At 38.5% G+C, this 18,328-nt stretch overlaps 1 protein-coding gene across 3 annotated transcripts in view; it reads left to right on the top strand.

Moving 5' to 3' along the window:
- Positions 1–18,328, top strand: part of ROCK2 (Rho associated coiled-coil containing protein kinase 2) — a 102,992-nt gene that overhangs the window by 47,320 nt on the left and 37,344 nt on the right. For all 3 annotated transcript variants that reach the window (XM_082047780.1, XM_082047781.1, XM_082047782.1), the window contains exons 3-5: positions 7,171–7,271; positions 14,370–14,507; positions 17,076–17,336. In XM_082047780.1, coding sequence (XP_081903906.1) covers positions 7,171–7,271; positions 14,370–14,507; positions 17,076–17,336 — 500 coding nt within the window. The remainder of the gene's footprint in view (positions 1–7,170; positions 7,272–14,369; positions 14,508–17,075; positions 17,337–18,328) is intronic.

Here is an 18,328-nt window from a genome sequence, read left to right as displayed (position 1 = left end):
TCTGGATGAGAATTATTGTCAAAAGGTTGTGACAGACTCTGACAAGCAGTGTGTGCAGGGTCCTGGAGCCTGTGTCCCCCCTCCAGGCTCCTGGGGCAGGGCAGGGAGGTGACGGGGCTGCCATGCAAGTGACACTGTGGTGCCAGGTGAAGCTGCTGAGGCGGGGTCGGTGCTGACGGTTTTTTTAATCCATATTACACAAATCTTCAAAAATTGTGGAGAACACTGCAATAATCGTTGTGCTTTCACTCAATTTAATCACTTAATTCTTCCACAATAACACTTTGAGAAGGGAATTATTTTTTCTACCGTATTCCCAAAGGTTTGAATACACCTTACGTCAGACCTACTGCAAACCATTACTAATCAGGTCAGTGTTTTATTAATAGCTTATTTTAATTTAAAAATGAAATAGTTTGCATCTCAGCTGAGACCTCAATTGATATTCAGCTCAACTCATAGTTTCAAGCTGAAACTCGAATGTTTTAACTCATTTCACAAAGCTACAATTTATTAATTGCCTGTACTATAGGAGTGTCATATATCCTGTTTCTGTGGCCACTTTGCAGAATCAACCTCTTTGCTTGTTTAATATGCAGGAAACGTTTTCATTGCCTGCTTCCCCTTACTATTTTGATTTCTTACCTCTTTCTCTACAGCATTGAACCAAAGCAGAGCATGTATTTATCATAAGAGGCACATAAGGATCTCATATAAAAGTACAATATTCCTTTTCAGCCTTCTGTATTGCTTTAATCAATTCTTAGGAGTTTGGTTAAATTGCTGCTTTTCTGGAGTGTTCATGGGACAGGAAAGCATAACGTAACATCTAATTCCCAAAACAATGAGAGGAATCTCCTAGTCCTCTGAGAGCAAAAACTCACTTGCTTATTTTAGAAAAGAAGCTTGAGCTTTCCGGCATGGGCTCGGTGTAACAAATCTTTATTGGTCTTCTTTTTTTAATGTCATCTAGGCTATGACAACAGGTTGAATCAATTCTTCCAAGTCACTTTTTCTGTCATCTGAGATTTGCCAAGTGTTCAATCATGTCTTAGTGGCTTGTGCTTTTTTTGGTCTACTATGCAGGTACTACATAACCTCTTAACTACTTTAACTTCTGGGAGAAGAAAGTTTAATAATTAAGCAATCGTTTTAAGCAACAGTTAAAAATATTCAGTCATGTGTGATGTTATCATCAGGAATAGAAGAGCACGAAGAATGGATTTTGAGGAATTCCAAGGAGCAGCACAAGGAGTGGTGCCTTCAGCAGGCCTGGTACAATCCAGAAGCCTTGACTACCTAAATGGATCAGTGACTTCCTATGTGTTATCCAGCATCACTCAAAAATTGGAAACTTCTGGTGTTGAAATTATTTGCTGATGTTTTGAAGGTTGGCAGACTTCTGGAGTGCAATGGCAGTGGACGTATTGAGAGCAGAAGGAACTTGTAGAACAGGTGTGTCACTCGTGTGGCAGCTTTGCTAAGCCCCTGAATAAACCTCCTGGAAAGCTGCTTTTGCCATTTTCCTCTCCAAGCAGACACTACTTTCTTAGATGCATCTGTTAAGACTAACATCTTGCAAAAGTAACAGTTTTGGTTCCTTCTTTACATTTTGTTGTACCTCTTGAAGTTGCTGAATCATATGCCAGCCATGCAGTTACCAAAAGAAACGCGTTGCCTGGTGTGGTGTTAATTCCTATTGTGATTGTGATTCTCTGTGCTCCATGCTTCCTGTCAGTGACACAGATGAAATGTCAGATTCCAAAAAGAATCTTAGAGATGTAGTGCAATGTAGATCTTACATTGAGTTAATGAGGTAATTGCCCCTCTGGTTTTCTCTTGGCTGCTTTAAGGCCACTCCTTGCCAGGTCTTTGCAGTCACCTTGGCAGGTTGGGCTCTGGTTCCATTCTTAATGATGTTCTGGTAAGAGAAGTGAGGGGAGAGGTATCAAATAAGCAAGGTTTCCCAAGCAGAGCATGAATTAGAGCCACAGTGTTTAAGATAGAATGTCTTAGGTGTATAAACAAGTTATATGTCAGTGTTATTAACCACTTTTCCATTTGGGTACTTGGTAGATACAATGCAATTCAGTTCTGCCATCAGGCTTGCTTTCATTAAATCCGGGATGCTGTCCCCTGCAAGTCAGAGAACTGCCGCTTTCTCTTTCCCTATATTCAGCTCCTTTAATTATACAAGACAAAATCTCTGTCCCTGTTTCTTTTCTCTGGAGGGGGAAACACCCCCCTGTCTGAACCTATGCCTGCTAGTTTCTGCTGCTTCTGCAACATGTCCAGCAGCTTCTTATTCCTTGCATACCTCTGACCAGGTGTTAGTATGCACCCCTGATTACTTCAGTCTTTCTGTTGTGCTTTTTGTTTGTTTTTGGGTGGGTGTGGGTTTGCAGCACTTCCTGGCTGAACTTCAGTTTAACTTCTGGCCAGACTTTTGCCTAGGGCAGCAACTTTTGACTTAATGTGCTCCATTGACTGACTGCATCTGGTCTGCGGGGATAAAACTGCACTTTTACATTTTTATTCCTCATATCTACACACTCCAGAACTGCCTGATACATGTTCCTTTTGACTTCTAGGAAAATAACCTGGATATAAACACTTCTTTCTTAAAGAGCAGGAAAGCTTTGTTTTCACCTCTTCCCTATTCCCCCTTACTCTTCTAGTAAGGTATTTGTTCAATTTTCACAAGCACTTGTAACCTTCAGCCACGTTCTTGCTGCCAGCTGCCAGTGACTGATCCACACACTCTGCCCTTTCAGAACGTTGAAGCTTCATTTGTTTAAAGGTTATGGTGCCATTTTCAAGTAGTAAATCAAAAGCTGTCTTTAAACACTCGTGCTATCCAGCATTCCTGGTCCTTCCTGTGTTGAGAAGAAACCGGAGCCATATGTGACGACATTCTCATATTTTAGGACATTTGCTCACATGTCACAATATTTTTATAAGATTCCAGTATATTCTGGGGCTGGGAAGTCCCTCTAATGTCTTTCTTTAAACCTGACATTTTTCTTTTGTGGAGCTTTGTGCTGTTGCAAATTTGCAAGGCTGTAAGATATGATACAATCTGTGGTACCAGTGCATACAGATACCACAAATGTTCAAACTCATTTGTGTGAAATCTTCTGAAAATTCACTCCTCTAGTAAAAGGATAGTGTTTGAAAGGACTCTTGTACCTTGAATTAGAACATGTTATGTGATATATGACCTAAATCATATGATCCAGCATGTTGCAGTTACGACGTTGCTTCAGGGTTTCTCTGAGCTTGCCTTGTTGCAGCCTGTTTTTTGTTTCATGTTAGTTCCATGTTTTGGTTATCTATTCCATATCTGTTACATTTTATAACAAAATAGGCAATCCATATGTATAACCTCCACAATACCTGCATCCCTAGATGGTACTATTGTTTTTAACTAAGATTATTAAATCTTTTAGTGGAGCAAGTAGGATTTCTTCATCCTCAGTGTTTCACAGGGGTGATAAAACAGTTACCTCCTCAGGTGGTATCTCATTTGCTTACTTCATATATTGTTGGGTTTTTCACTGCTTAACTGCAGTGTCCAATGCCTAAACAGTTTCACTGGAGCTGTATTAAAATTGTTTGTGATTTCTGTGTTGTATTTTGAACCGTTATTCCTGTGAGTTTCTGTCCAGTAATGGAGCAATGCAAAACTACATCCCACTCTCTCAACATGTTTATGTCCCTGCTGTCTCATCTCGCACATCTGAAAACATTTGAAACATCTCAGAAGCAATTGATTCTGTTCTCTTGTGAGATGCAACATCTGGGGACAGACTTTTTAGCAAGGCTTGTTATGACAGGACAAGGGGTGATGGTTTGAAACTAAAAGAGGGAAGATTCAGGCTGGACACGAGGAAGACATTTTTTACAATGAGGATGGTGAAACACTGGCCCAGGTTGCCCAGAGAGGTGGTCGATGCCCCATCCCTGGAGACATCCAAGGCCAAAGTGGACAGGGCTCTGAGCAACCTGATCTGGTTGAAGATGTCCCTGCTCATTGCAGTGGGGGTTGAACTAGATGACCTTTGAAGGTCCCTTCCAACCCAAACTATTCTATTATTTTAAGCTGAAAAATCCCAGTTCCCTCACTTTCCCTATGAGCATCATGTGGTCGCACCCTCTAAGCATCTTAGTGGCCTTTCATTAAGCTAGGGCATGTTTTGATATTGTCCTTGCACTGAGGAGCCCAGCACTAGACTTAGCATTCCAGCTGTGGTCTCACAAGTGGCAGAGGGGAGAAATCACTTCCCTCAACCTACTGACTGCATTTGCTAATGCAGCCCTGTATGCAGTCGGTGCAAAGTCTTGCTGCTTGTTCTCTTCGTTCATCTTGTTGTCCATCAGGGCTCTCAGGTCTTCTTTGTCAAGGTGCCTTCCAACTGGTGAGCATCATCCTGCACTGTAGTGTGGTGTCCTTCCACCCCAGGTGCAGGACTCTGCATTTGCCTTTGAACATCTGTGGTTCCTGTCACCTCATTTACCCATCCTGCCTGGGTCCCTCTTAGGAGCAGCCCTGCCCTCCAGTGTATGAACTTTGAATCACTGACCAGGAAGTTTTCCACCCACCTTGTAATTTCTCTGTGCAATGCATGTTGTCCTGGTTTGACTACAAAGATACTTTGAGATGCTGTGTTGAAAGTCATACTACAGCCAAGGAGAAGAAGTATCTACTGCTGTTGCCTTGTCCACCAAGACAGATGCTTCCTTATGGAAGACAATCAGGTTAATGAAACAGAGTTTGCCTTTTTTAGATGCATTCTGGCTGTTCCCATTCTTTCTTGTCCATCAGGTGCTTGGAAGTACATTCCAGAAAGATTTGTTCTGTGGTCATTGTGGGCAGTGAGGTTAGGCTTCTTTTCCAGACTGTAGCTTTTTGGACCCTCCTTGTTGTCCTTCTAGAACCCAGACATGACATTTGCCCCTTATCTGTCATCAGGAGGCTCATCAAGTTGCCATGACCTTTCAAAGGTGATAGAGAACATCCTGGTAATGGTGTTAACAGGCTCCTTCAGCATGCTCAGATGCATCCTGTGTCATCTCATGGCCCGTGTATGTCAAGTTTGCTTTATTGGTCCTTAACTCTGAATTCCTCTACTGTGACACCTGACTGCCCCACACTCTCCTGTTAGCCGTGTGGAGCTGGGACGCCTGTGAGCAGAGCTTGCCAGTGAAGTCTGAAGCAAAAACAGCATTGAGTGCTTTTACCTTCTCCATCTCATTTGGCACTAAATCCCCTACCTCACTGAGAGCAGCGGGCCCACGTTTGTCTCATTATTTCTTGTATTGCCAGTGCATTTATCAAGGCTCTTGTTTCCCTTCGTAGTCCTGGCTAGTTTCAGTTCCAGCTGAGCTTGGCTTTCCCAATTCCATCCTTGCGCGCTTGGGCGATTCCTGCTGGGTAGTCCATCCCTGCCTCTATGATCCAAACCTTTGTTTTTTGTGCTGGAGTTGGGGGCCGAGGTTGTCCATTCAGCCAAACTGGCTCTCTGCCATGCCTGCTCCATTTCTAGCTAACTAGAACAGACCATTCTGTGCTATATGTGTCATCTTTGAAGATCAACCCACTCTTCTACCCTCCACAGCAGTGTCCCATGGGATCCTGCCACTAAGGTCCTTGAACAAGCTGTAGTCTGTTCTCCTGACATCCAAGGTCTGCTATTTTCCTTCCTCAGTTCTCTCAGGATATTAAATTCCACCATCTCATGGTTGCTTCAGCCAAGGCTGCCACAGGCTTGGTCATCCCTGGTCAGTTCATTCTTGTTTCTGAGTAGCAGATCAGAGTGCTTCCCTGATTGGCCTTAGTGCTCTCTTGGGTCAAAATAAATGTTTTTGATGGTCAGGTATCTCCTGGGTTGCTTGTAGCCTGCCAGGTTGCTCTTGTGAATCCACAGGAATGGTTAAACTATTTGCTAGATGTTCATTATCATTAACTCCCTGCTGACGATGTCATCTTTAATGTAATACTGAATTAACTGTATCTCTGATCCTTTTTTTTTTTTCCTGTATTCAGATCACCTTTAATTCCTTTTCTTGGGATCAAATTCCATGGCCTTTGACCTTAAACAGGGGGTTCACAATACACACATCTACTGCTCTCTGAGTATAAACTTCCACAGCTTTTGGACAATGCTCCTCCCTGTAGAGGTCTTGCTTCAGCCAACCTGTTTTGCTTAATTTTGTTCTTCCTCTAGGCCGATATGGGGCCAGTGTCAAAGCTTGTCACTTAAGAAAGGTTACCTCCACTATTATGGATTCCATTGATTGCTCCCACTATCTTTTGTCCTTGTAATAAGAATAGATTTTTAAAATGTGTTTAGCCAGGAATGCTATATTTACCAAATTAAAGAGTCTAGGACCTTGCATGGTTTTATAATTCATCAGAGGTCAGAATTTCACTGGTTTCCCTTACAGATTCCCACAACTGCCAACAAGAAAAATACTGAAAAGACAGAGCTTATCTCCAGAATATTGTACCAGAGGATACTTGAACAGAGCATTATAGACCTATTTGTAAAAAGTGTAGAACGACACATGGAGTGAACACTATAACGCACTTTGAGATGGCCAGCAGTTACGCAAGCATAAGTAACCTTGAATTAATATTTCAAATGGAATGAATTGAGTGGATCTGAAGTCATATCCTTGCATGATCTGAAGCTGTACATAAAGGTTATTGAGTTATATTCCTTGCCGACTGACTGCAGTTGACCCCTCCAGGTGTGCAGGAGCAGGTTGCAGCTGCAGCGCTTTTGTGTGTGCCAGGTACTTCACACCTGCCTTACCCGTGGCATGGCAGCGGGTCCTGGCAGCACAGCGGGTGGCAAGGAATAATTGCCTTGAAATTCCAGATAGGCATCTCTGGTTCTCTTCATTACCAGAGTCTTCCTGTAAGCTTGTGAATGATTATTAGAGGTGTGAAATGAGAGTCGGCAAAGTCCAAAAGCCATTTCAGTTGTAACATCTGAAGGTAAATGGTTAAGGGGCTGTTAATAGTGACTGCGGACTTTGAGAATTGCCAAGAAGGCTTTAAATATTTAAATGAAAGTAGCTTATTTTGACTGTAAATGAAAATGAGAAAATTCTTGTGATAATGCATGCATTAACATAATACTACTTTTATTTGATTTGTTTTAGACGAGAAGATTGTGGAAAAAATCCGAGCTTTACAAATGAAAGCTGAAGACTATGATGTCGTTAAGGTGATCGGAAGAGGGGCTTTTGGAGAAGTGCAGCTGGTAAGAATGTAATGATTTAATGATTAGACAGATTCATGGCTCTAGCCAAAACCTTACCCAGTCTTGCATGCCTTATATCTAAAAATGCATTCTTTTGAAGGCTAAGTGTTTTTTTTCTTGTATCATGAGATCATTTCTTTGCATAGTGAACAGTACATCTGAGTTTGAAATGTGATGGGTTGGAAAAGAAGTACTTGGGAAACAGTTTGCTGTCCTTTGATTGAAATGAAAAGGTAGTTCATGGCAATTCTAAATTTTGGCTGTAAGCATCACTGTATAATAATATCTGAAACTTATATAGGAAAGAGCAATCTAGTAGTGCAACAAAAAATTTTGGTTTATTCTTATAATTGTGATATGCGTGCTTTATATTTAACTGATATGATTAATGTAAGATTTTTTTAAGACACTGTTAACGTTGCCCACTTGACATTGTGTCCTTCATAATATCTAATGTAAGAATGGGATTACTTTTCAAATTTATATTGCAGAGAAATTCTATTTTTTAAAAAGGGCAATCAAAATACCAAAAATAACTTACTATATCATGCATAGTCTGCTTTTCATTTAATTTTCATTTTTCCTGGATTTCCAAGTCATACTGTGTAAGAAATAGCACAAAAATGTGAGCATATGTATAAGATGCGTTGAAAGGTACCGAATACAATCTGAGAATGCAAACACCAGGGACAGGTTATCAGGAGCTAACAGATAAGTGCGTATCAGCTGATCCATGATATATGTCTGTGTAAGCTTTTTTTAAAAGAGAGATGTGAAGCAAGTCAATGGAAAGGGGAACAACTGTTTTGCAGCAATTGAAGCTTGTTATTTTGTTTACCACAAGGTAACAAAAATTACCCTTTTGCTTGTGCCTTTTGACATGGAACTGACATTGTACTGTTCTGTGCTAACTTTGCATTAGGAAGCTGGGAAAATTGTGTTGTCTTCTGTAATGTACAGCAATTTCGGAAAATACAAAGATTTTCTTGAGTATTGTTGAGGAATGTGGCAAGATTTTAGTCATGAAGTGCTTATAGGAGATACACAACATATAATGGCGATGCTTTTTTTTTTACATTTATAAAAATATTTACATTTTCCATGTTAGTGAAATTGGTTCGAATTGGGGAAAAAGAAACCAACTGTGACTAGCCTAACACTATTTGTTTGGCTCATGGGCGATTTGCGGATTTAGATGTAATTCATGTGGCTGTTAACAACATTTTATCAGAATTTGTTTCATTTATTTTGGTTATTTTTTAAAGCAACTTCATCCAAATTTGACAACATGACAGTGTAGTTCCCTCTCACCTTTTTCTTTCTGGGTCATTTGCACTTCATTTTTGTCCGGAAGAATTTATAAATTATGGAGAGGAGTATTTTCAAAGATCTTCGTTTTCCAATAAGTCTTTAAAGAATAAATAGATATCTTGCAAATGCTTTTGTATCCTTGTTGGCAAGACATAAGAACAAACGCAAAACCTTCAGCAGAACCTTACTTATTTGAGAAAGGGCTGCTGCAGGGATCTTCATGAGAAGACGGTCTATTCTTTGTCTTTTCACTGGCAGTCATGTCAAGTGGTTTATTTTGAAGTCTTCTATAAGACATTTTTGTCATTATATATATTCACCTGTCGTAGCTAATAGGAATGCTCTTTTTTCATGCACTTGTATGGGAAGTCAGTGAAGAATCAAGTTGTAAGGAGCACAGTTCCTCGTCCATTTGTTGCAGGGGGGAAGATGAAAAATAGAAGATCCCAATAACAGAGATCATGTCCATCTTTTGGATGTCACACTGATATATTTGCTGTGGAAACATCAAATAGAATTGTATTTCTGATGTGCCTCAGAAATCAAAATACGTTGTTTTCATATGTGTATTTCTACGAATGCAAGGGTTTTTTCTAAATGATTTTCATTTGCTTTTTAACATTTCATTTTAAATGTAAGTTTTCAGTTTGTTCTGGCTTAGAATGGAAACTTGTTTTCCTTAATTTACTGTGTTGTCCACAATTTAAATTCTAAAATAGAGATGATTTTTCACAGTGTACATTTTGCAGTTTGGTAGTTCAAAGACAAACTTTACTTGTCATTTGCCTCACCATTATAGCAAAACAGTAAAATGCTTAGTAACTTGGTCATATAATAATGTTTGCTTTTTTGTTGTTTAGGGGGGTTTGGATTCTTTAAATAAGCCCTTCAAGCCCCCCAGATTAAAAATACCTCTAAGAATGCTTGGTACTGGAAGGGAACTTCTGTGTTCGTTTTGTGCCAATTTGAAAGAACACTCTTTTTCTGGAATATAAAAATACAAGTAGAAATCATGGTGTTATGTAGTCTTACAGACAAAAAGCAGTATGTTAATAAATACAGCTGTGCATCTGAACTAATATTAGCTGGTGATGAGGGCATGCATACCTAGATTTTTTGCCTCACAAGGTATGATACAAGTTTAAACTCCTGAGCTAAGCTATATCTATTTCTACTCTGTTCAGAATGTTAACACCATGGTTGCAGATGATGGATTTGCAGTAATCGGGGTATTTTGCAACACATTCTGTGATCAGAATAGAAATTTGCTTCAGTAGGGGCTCAGCGCAGAAAGAACCATAAATAAAACATGATTAAGTACATGAGTTAAATTCATGAATGTCATGTTATCAGTGTGAGCCATTGTTTGTAAATATTTATAGCACAAATATTTGTTAAATATTTGTAATGGTTAAATATAACAAGCCAAAAAATGAGTATGTTAACATACTGCATAAATTAGCTACAATCTCCTTCATTTAATTTTGTTTCCCAAAAGCTTTCTGCTCCAGTACAGCACTTTCTTGTGAAAGGAGTGGTGCGCAGAGATCGGCTTTTTGGGTTCTGGCAAGAAAGAAAACACTTTCTCTATTGCTGTTATCTTATACCTAGGTTTTTTTTAAAAAGCCTTGCTTTTACCCCCCCCAAAAAATTCAAAAATTTGGTGCAGTAAAGAGAGATCAGATGACTCTGGTTTGAGCTTCTGACTTTATTGGAAAAACAATTTCCTATAACTCCAGAAGTATTAAACTCTACTCTTGAGCTCTGGCCTCTGGCTTTACTGGGTCTGATGGGGAAAGCTAAGAAAATAATTGCCAGCTGCCAGATTGCTGCTTCTCTTACACAGTGCTGTGAATAGAAGCAACTGGTGTCTAGGGCAGACAGAAAAATTGAATTATGGTGCTTAATATGTTACTTGTGGTTATGCAGAAGCAGTAATTTATAAAAGCACATAGTGAGTACCTCGTTTGTTTTCACTTGAGGAAAAATCCTCTTCATTTGAAATTGAAACATATCCTCGGTTTCTTCTCCCAGGTCCAGTCATAAAGTACGGTAATGATACAGCGGCACAGCAGACTGACTTGATTGTGTACTGGAACAGAAAATTAAAGCAAGGCTAACTCTGTCTTGTGTTTGGGTAGAAAAGAGTGGTGTTGCAAACCAGTGGTTGTCATAGCCTGCGTAAGCAGGTGCTGGTTTAGTTGATGGCGGTGTTGTGTTTGATGTGTTGGGGGTTGTTTGTTTGTTTGTTTGTTTGTTTTTTCCCCATTAAGTGCTTTGTTTATTGGTTTTAGTTCCCCAGCCACTGCTGATATATACTTGTGTATTAGGCAAGTAAAGCATCGCAGTCTGTTACCTGAAAATTTGTCAGGACATGAACTTTGGTATCCTATCTGTAGTTATTTTGTATTACTCTTATAAGTATTTTAGGATATTTGTGATTATTTAAAACCTTAGAACTAATTTCACAACTCCACTCTAGGATCTTCGTTTTCTTTGATCGCAGTGGGGGCGGCACCATTATCATTACTACATACTCAGTTTGATAACTTGAAGTGGATACGTTCTTTTCTTTGTCTGTAGATTGTCTTCTGACATGAATGCTGTAGAAATTGTGGATGTGTTTTGTACATACTTGTTTCTTGAAATTCTTAATTTGATGAAGCAGAGTAGAGTGAAATTATTGTTTCTTACTGCATTTTTGTAAGTTAAACAAGGCCACGTTACTGAGTGCTGATGGCACGAGGGGATTTTCCTGCCTATTTTGAGAGTTGCTCTGGTGAGCTGCAGTTTAAATTTGGCAGTTCGTTTAAACGGTTGGAAGAAATTGAAACATCCCGACAGTTTAATACATGAATAATCTGCTGTAAGAGCCAATATCTGTATGTACAAATATAGCTTTGGATGAAGAGCACAGTGGCTGGTGGCTTAACAGGCTGTCTCCAGGGGCCATGGTGGTGATACGAGAAGTAAAGTCACTGGTAGGTCTGTTTACCTGGAAGGCAGCCAAGACACACACACCTCTGGGTGTGCCAGTATGCCAGTTGTTGCTTTGGGTCCTCCATTTTTGTACAGAGAATGAATCTATATTGAGATATTCTCAAGAAATGTTAGCCAGCTGAAGCTATTGGCACTACCTTATAGAGATGCACACACTGTGATTTCTGGTTACTTTGCCTTTCCTGCGCATGAGTTTCATAGAATACTAGAATGTCCTGAGTTGGAAGGGACCCACAAGGATCATCAAGTCCAATTCCTGTCCCTGCATGTGACAAGTCCACAGTTCACACCATGTGTCGGAGGGCACTGTCCAGCCTCTTCTCCTTGAACACTGTCAGGCTTGGGGTCGTGACACCTCCCTGGGGAGCCTGTTCCAGTGCTCCAGCACCCTTTGGGTGAAGAACCTTTTCTTGATGTCCAACCTAAGCCTCCCCTGGCACATCTTCCTGCCGTTCCCTCGGGTTCTGTCACTGGTTGCCAGAGAGAAGAGTTCAGTGCCTGCTCCTCCTCCTCCCTTGTGAGGGAGCTGCGGCCGCCATGAGCTCTCCCCTCAGTGACTTTAGCCGCTCCTCACATGGCTTCCTCTCCAAACCCTTCACCAACTTTGTGGCCTCTTCTGGACACTCTCCCGTAGCTTTGTATCCTTTTTCCATGGTGGCACCCCACCGATTTTGCTTCAGGCTGTGCTGACTTTTTGAGACTGTTTTTCCCCAAGTAGAGGGAGACAATTATTGTAGTAAATTAAGACAGCAGTACTAACTACACCCAGGCAAGAGTGTGCACCGATTTTTAGGAATCGTAAACTACCAAATACATCGCAGTGCTTTATGTGAACTTTCACAGAAAATGTCTCTTCAGCTAAACAGTATCTTTCTGAGGTTGCTGGTCTTTGTGTTTCTTCCGATTTTGAGCAGGATTACAAAAACTCTGCTTCATGGAGTATAGTTTGTGGCGTACCACCAAGTCTTTGTAAATAACCCCTTGTGGGATTAGTAAATGGGAAGGAGGCAGTTTTCGAAATCCTTCTTTAGGACACCTTCACTAGCTGGCTAGTTGTTACTGTCTTAAAACATACATACTTATGGAGTTGTTAATGCATGTAGATAACGTGTTTCTGTTTTGATGTTTGGTTAAAGGTTTTTTGACCTAACTATACAGAAGGTTGTTGGTTAGTGTTAAACTATACAGGATGCTAATCCAAAACTTTTGTACATATATTTTAAGATTAAAAGACTCAATTTTTAAGAACAATAAATTCAAAAATAATCCTGTTTCTGTTCATGTTCTCTTTCCAAGATCACTGCCTCACCCAATGCTGCTTCTGTTTCTACACATCATTTGTGTTGGCTTCAGCAACATTAATGTTTCCAGCTCCTTAGGAGCAGGACACTGGTGCTCCCAGATTTGTTGACCAAATAGGTGCCTCTCTGAAGCTTCAAACTGCAGACATAATGGACCTGAAGCATTTACAGCTCTTCAGAAAGAGAGCCTATTAAACAGTCTTTCAAGTAGCATAATTAAACCTGGAATGTTATGTAAAACTAAAAGGTTAGGGGATATGGTTTATTTTGCTAGATGTGGGTTTTTTAAGTGCACCAGAAAGTTGTAACCGTTTCATTCTGAGTTCGCAAATTAGTCCACTAAAATTTTTATTTTCATGTGAAGAAAATATGCAGAAGCTTAAGATGCAGTTAATTTTTTTTTTTCCGCTGACTCTGGCATCTTATAGCTGAACAGTTCTCACCTCGATTTCTGCAGGATACACTCCACAATGTTAAAAAACTGGTCCTTCAGTAGTTGTTTCATAAAGCAGCATAAATCTAACATAGTTTCCTTAACAGGGTAATGGCTTTACAGTCTTTAAGGATTTTGTTTCATGTCCATATTCAGATGAAATATTCCAAAATATTTGTAGATTTTGTCATAGAAGTTTTAATTTCAGTTTTCCAATAAGATTTATGTTATCAATTTTACAGTATTTAAAGTGAATTTAAGAACCACTTAAGAAAAGAAATAGGAACAATCTTTTTTGTGAAGAGGCTGAAGTGGATTGCTGGCAGAATTTTTAACATGAATGAATGCAACGGACAGATGGTGTTCAGAAATAAGAAAACAGAAACAGTTGCATTTTATTTCTTCTTACATGATAGAATTTTGAAGGGGGAATAGACAAGAATTTCCTTTATCTTGTGTAAACAGAATTATTTCATCTTCTTTTTTAGTGCCCTGGATGATTTGAAGTGGGCATTTTCAGTCAGAAAATGTTAAGAGCAGTCCAGTTCTTTAGAGAATGATAGTTCTTTTCTCATTTTGAGTTTTTGGTTGTTTGGGGGGGTGTGTGTGTTTGTTTGTTTTGTTTGTTTTTAGTGGTTTCAATTTGAGTATGTAGACTAGTGGAGTCAGCTCTCCTTTATATACTCATAGCCAGAGTGAGGAACAACAAACACATGCTTGTTATCAGTGCATCTTCAATAACCAGCCACCTCCTAAGAGCCCTGGGGCATGTCCTGCTCCTGGCCCTGAAACTCCCATGGGGCTGCAGCAAGAGCTGCAGCAGCTGCCTGGGCTCTGGCACATCTTCCTTCATCTGCCATCCTTCTTGTTCCACCCATGTGATGGTTTTTTTTGAGCAGTTGTTAGGTTTTTCTTTCCAGGTTTGGAAGTTCTCAAATCCTTGCTTTGTAGAAAATTGGGTATATAAAGACCTGGAGTGTATCACATCCCAGAAAGCGATTTGCACATAGCAGAAGTATATTATGGTTGTTTATCTTCTTTGTCAACCAACAGGTTCGCCATAAAATGACACAGAAGGTGTATGCAATGAAGCTACTTAGTAAATTTGAAATGATCAAGAGATCAGATTCAGCCTTTTTCTGGGAAGAAAGAGATATCATGGCCTTCGCCAATAGTCCATGGGTCGTTCAGGTAAGGAAGATATCTAAGAGTAAAATAATAATAATGATAAAGCCATAAACCTTTCTGAGTCTTGAGCTGGTCTTGAATTTACATCTAAACTGAAATAATGAGTTAGGTTCAGATTTTACTTTTTAAAGATACTTATTTACAGCAGTTTCACTGAGTTTTGTGTATTTGGCTGTGTAGATTAATTTACATTTTAGTCACTACACATGCGTTTAACAGAATTAAACAGTTTTGTGAAATATCCACATAAATACTTGGAATAGTAGGGAGGTTACCTTGCCACTAAGAAAAATTTTGTATAAAAATGTGGAAACAAACGTCAACATTATTTCCAGTCTTACCTTATGATACGATCAGTTGATCAGAGGCATTTAATATGAAGAGTGCTTTAGGTAGTTCCTGTCAGGTGGGATTTGGTAGGTGGATGAGTGCGCACTTCTGGTCTGCGAGACGGGAGGTTGTGGTAGAGGTTTGCTGAAAACCACCTTCTGTTCAGCGGTCAGTTCCTGCTTCTCAGCTCAGATGTGGTATCCAAATAATGGAGAGCTGACTTCTTCAGCTGGTCTTCTCCAACGCTGTTACTTGCAGCTGTCTCATGACATGTAACATCATCATGTCGGTTGTATGAATTATGCCTTTGGGAAGAATTAGTACTAAATATTGCAATTTGTTGTAACCTGTAAATTACACCAATTAATAAAATGAGTAGTGAAAGCATATACTTAGAGACTACTTAATTTTGTTAAATAATTAATACATTTAAATGCTCTCACATGTATTGCCATGCTTCTGGATATTCAGTAGTAAAAACTGGCTTTAAGGTTTCCATATGTTCTTTGTAACACTTTACCTCATGTATGCAAGAAATGTTTTTTCAAAGGATTTTTTATTTCTTGCCTATATTAAGGAGAAACACTTAACCAAATAGATGCACTTTTATTTAGTTCTTTGTATTTGTTCTGATGACAGTAGTTGCCTGGAATTATTTTTCACATGCAGTTGAAAGTAAGCAGACATGTATGACACTCAGTTTTCAAAAAAGAGTGTAGCAAGCATGATATAAATGTATGTGTGTATTTGTAAATAGCAAATGAATTCAAGTGTAGTCTCAGTTGTGCCTTCCGTGATGAAGTGTATTCGTGTGATATATTTAGGTAACATGGTCTGATGGGATAGGACAGTGAGCTGGTTTTAAGAAAATGTAGGTCCTGTTCTGAGGTAGAAACTGGGACAGACCACACTGCTTCTCTGTGCTTGCTTTCTTATGTAAAAAACAAGTAAAACCAGAGCCCTAGATATATTTTTTTTTTTTTCGTAATGAAATCCCTTGAGGACAATAATGAAAGTGTCGTATAAAGGCATAATGTTGTTATTAATTACTATGTTATATTAATATCCTTTTATATTAGAACACAGAGACTATTTCAGATTTTAATTTAGATTTTAATGACTTAGTGCATTATCAGATATTGTATATACCATCAATTTATGAAAACAACTACAGTGCAATATATATATATATATATGTATAAAATGTATTTATAATATAGGTCTTCTGTCACTGATATGCAATAAATTTTAATCTAATGATCGAATCTCCTTAATAACATTCCTGCCTTTCATGGTTCTTTTATCTTCCTCAAACTTGCTGTTTCTTATTTCTTCCTTTCCACTCATCCTTTTTGTTTTCAATTGCCTTTGAATTTTGTGTGGGTAATTTAAATATATGAATAATTTTAGTTTTGAGTGTAAAGGAGCAGTATTCCCTGAGAAATAAGGTGAGAGACTTTCAGAGACTTTTCAACACCCGTCACTGAACATTTGGTAGTAATGCTTTTTGCTGCTTTGGGCTGTTTTCAGACCTGGCAGTTGCTGGGTGATATCTCTAAAACTTCAGCACTCTAGGTCTGAAATACATTTTAAAGAGATTAAACTTACTTTCACTACCATGCCATTAGGCAACATATTATCTGCAACCTATACTTATTGTTAAGTATAATTTCTTTGTATTGTATTATAGTTGTCTTCAGGAGCTTTTATTTTTTTCTTTCTTATTTCAATATGGATGTTGATTTAGGAAAAAATCAGTACTGACAAACATTTTTCTAAATATGTACAGAGATAAAGAGATTAATAATAAATGAAATCTAGAAACAGTCTAAGATGCTATTCACCATTGCACTATTTTTCAAATCAATACATGGTGCTTCCTTTCTCAGATCTGATATTTTGCATTTTGATTCAGTGATACTGTTTAATGGCAAGAAACATGGATATATAGAAGCTTATACTAGTAAAATAATTAGGAGATCTTTTCCGCTCTCTTAAAAAATGAAAATGAGGGGATTTTGAAGTTCAGTAAATTTTAGTATACTGTCATAATTAATAGAAGATGTAGGTTATCTGAATGTGAAAAAGAAAGCTACTGTTCATCAGTCTTGAAAACATATGCTCAGTTTTGATGAAATGTCAAGATACAGCGCTTTATTCTTTTTCCTGGCTGTCTCTGAAAAGTAATTGCTCTTTTTTCTTTTCCTTTTTTTTTTTTTTTTTCTTTTTTAACCATTGCAGCTATTTTGTGCCTTTCAAGATGACAAATACTTGTACATGGTAATGGAATACATGCCAGGCGGAGATCTTGTAAACCTGATGAGCAATTACGATGTGCCTGAGAAATGGGCTAAGTTCTACACAGCCGAAGTTGTTCTTGCCCTTGATGCAATTCACTCCATGGGCTTGATACACAGAGATGTGAAGCCTGACAATATGCTTTTAGATAAACACGGGCATCTGAAGCTGGCAGATTTTGGCACTTGCATGAAAATGGATGAAGTAAGTATGCAAATGAATAGTTTATCATATGTAAAACTGTAATTCTAAGGTTATTTTCTTCTGAATTATAATACCCAAAGGAATATTCATCAAATGGTCCACTTGGTTGGAAAGCTGTTCCTTGTCTCCTAGTTTTAAATACAAGGATACTTTAGGTAGTGAAACCTTCTATATAATAAACTGTTCTGGCACGTGGAAGAAGGAAGTAAACCTAATTTTTGTTATTTTGAAAGCGTGTGTGTTTATGAATTTCTGAGGTTCGTTTCTTTTGCCAAGTGTCTGAAAAGCTTATGAGACAACTCTTTGTTTCAACTTAAGTAACCTCGGAGCAGTTCATAAACGGACATTTTTCTGTAAATGAAGGTATTTCATAGGCCCTGTGTTCTTTTTACTGTCTAATTGTTCTCATAGCATCCTCTAGTGGTCATTAAAATGAGGTCACAGTAAGGCAGCAGTGGTATGTGATATATTGATTAAAATTTATTAGCTGTTCATCAAGTTGTCATACATTTTAACTGTCCAGATTTTACCATGTACAGCCAAATACACAGTTTTCTAGTGAGGTTATATAAGAGCAATTTATTTATATATGTACACCATATATTGTTAAAGGAGGCTTAAAAATAAATCTACCTTTTATAGTGTGCACTTTTAAATCCTCCCCTGACAATGTTACGCTATAATTGACACAATTTATTGTTACTTTGAAAAATTATAACAGGTTCTAAAAAACCTGTATGAACGTGTGTTATCATTTGCCTGGCCTTTAAAAGGTTTCTGTAATTATGTTGGCAAGGATGATCCTTTTAAGCTTATTTGCTTTAATGTGATAGATTTTTCTTTTCTGTATTGTTTAGGCAGTCTGTAATCTACTTAGTTTGCATTTGCATCATTAAGTTAATGTCTTTTTTGGCTGTATCTGGAAGTCCTGTCTCTGTTTAGGGTTTTTTTTTCTTTACTGTGACAATGCATATTCACTTCACTGAGCAATT

The sequence above is a fragment of the Streptopelia decaocto genome (genome assembly GCF_964273445.1).
Source record: "Streptopelia decaocto genome assembly, chromosome: 3".
NCBI lineage: Eukaryota > Metazoa > Chordata > Aves > Columbiformes > Columbidae > Streptopelia > Streptopelia decaocto.
The sequence above is the reverse complement of the archived record's forward strand: the minus strand, read 5'-3'. Positions and strand labels throughout refer to the sequence as shown.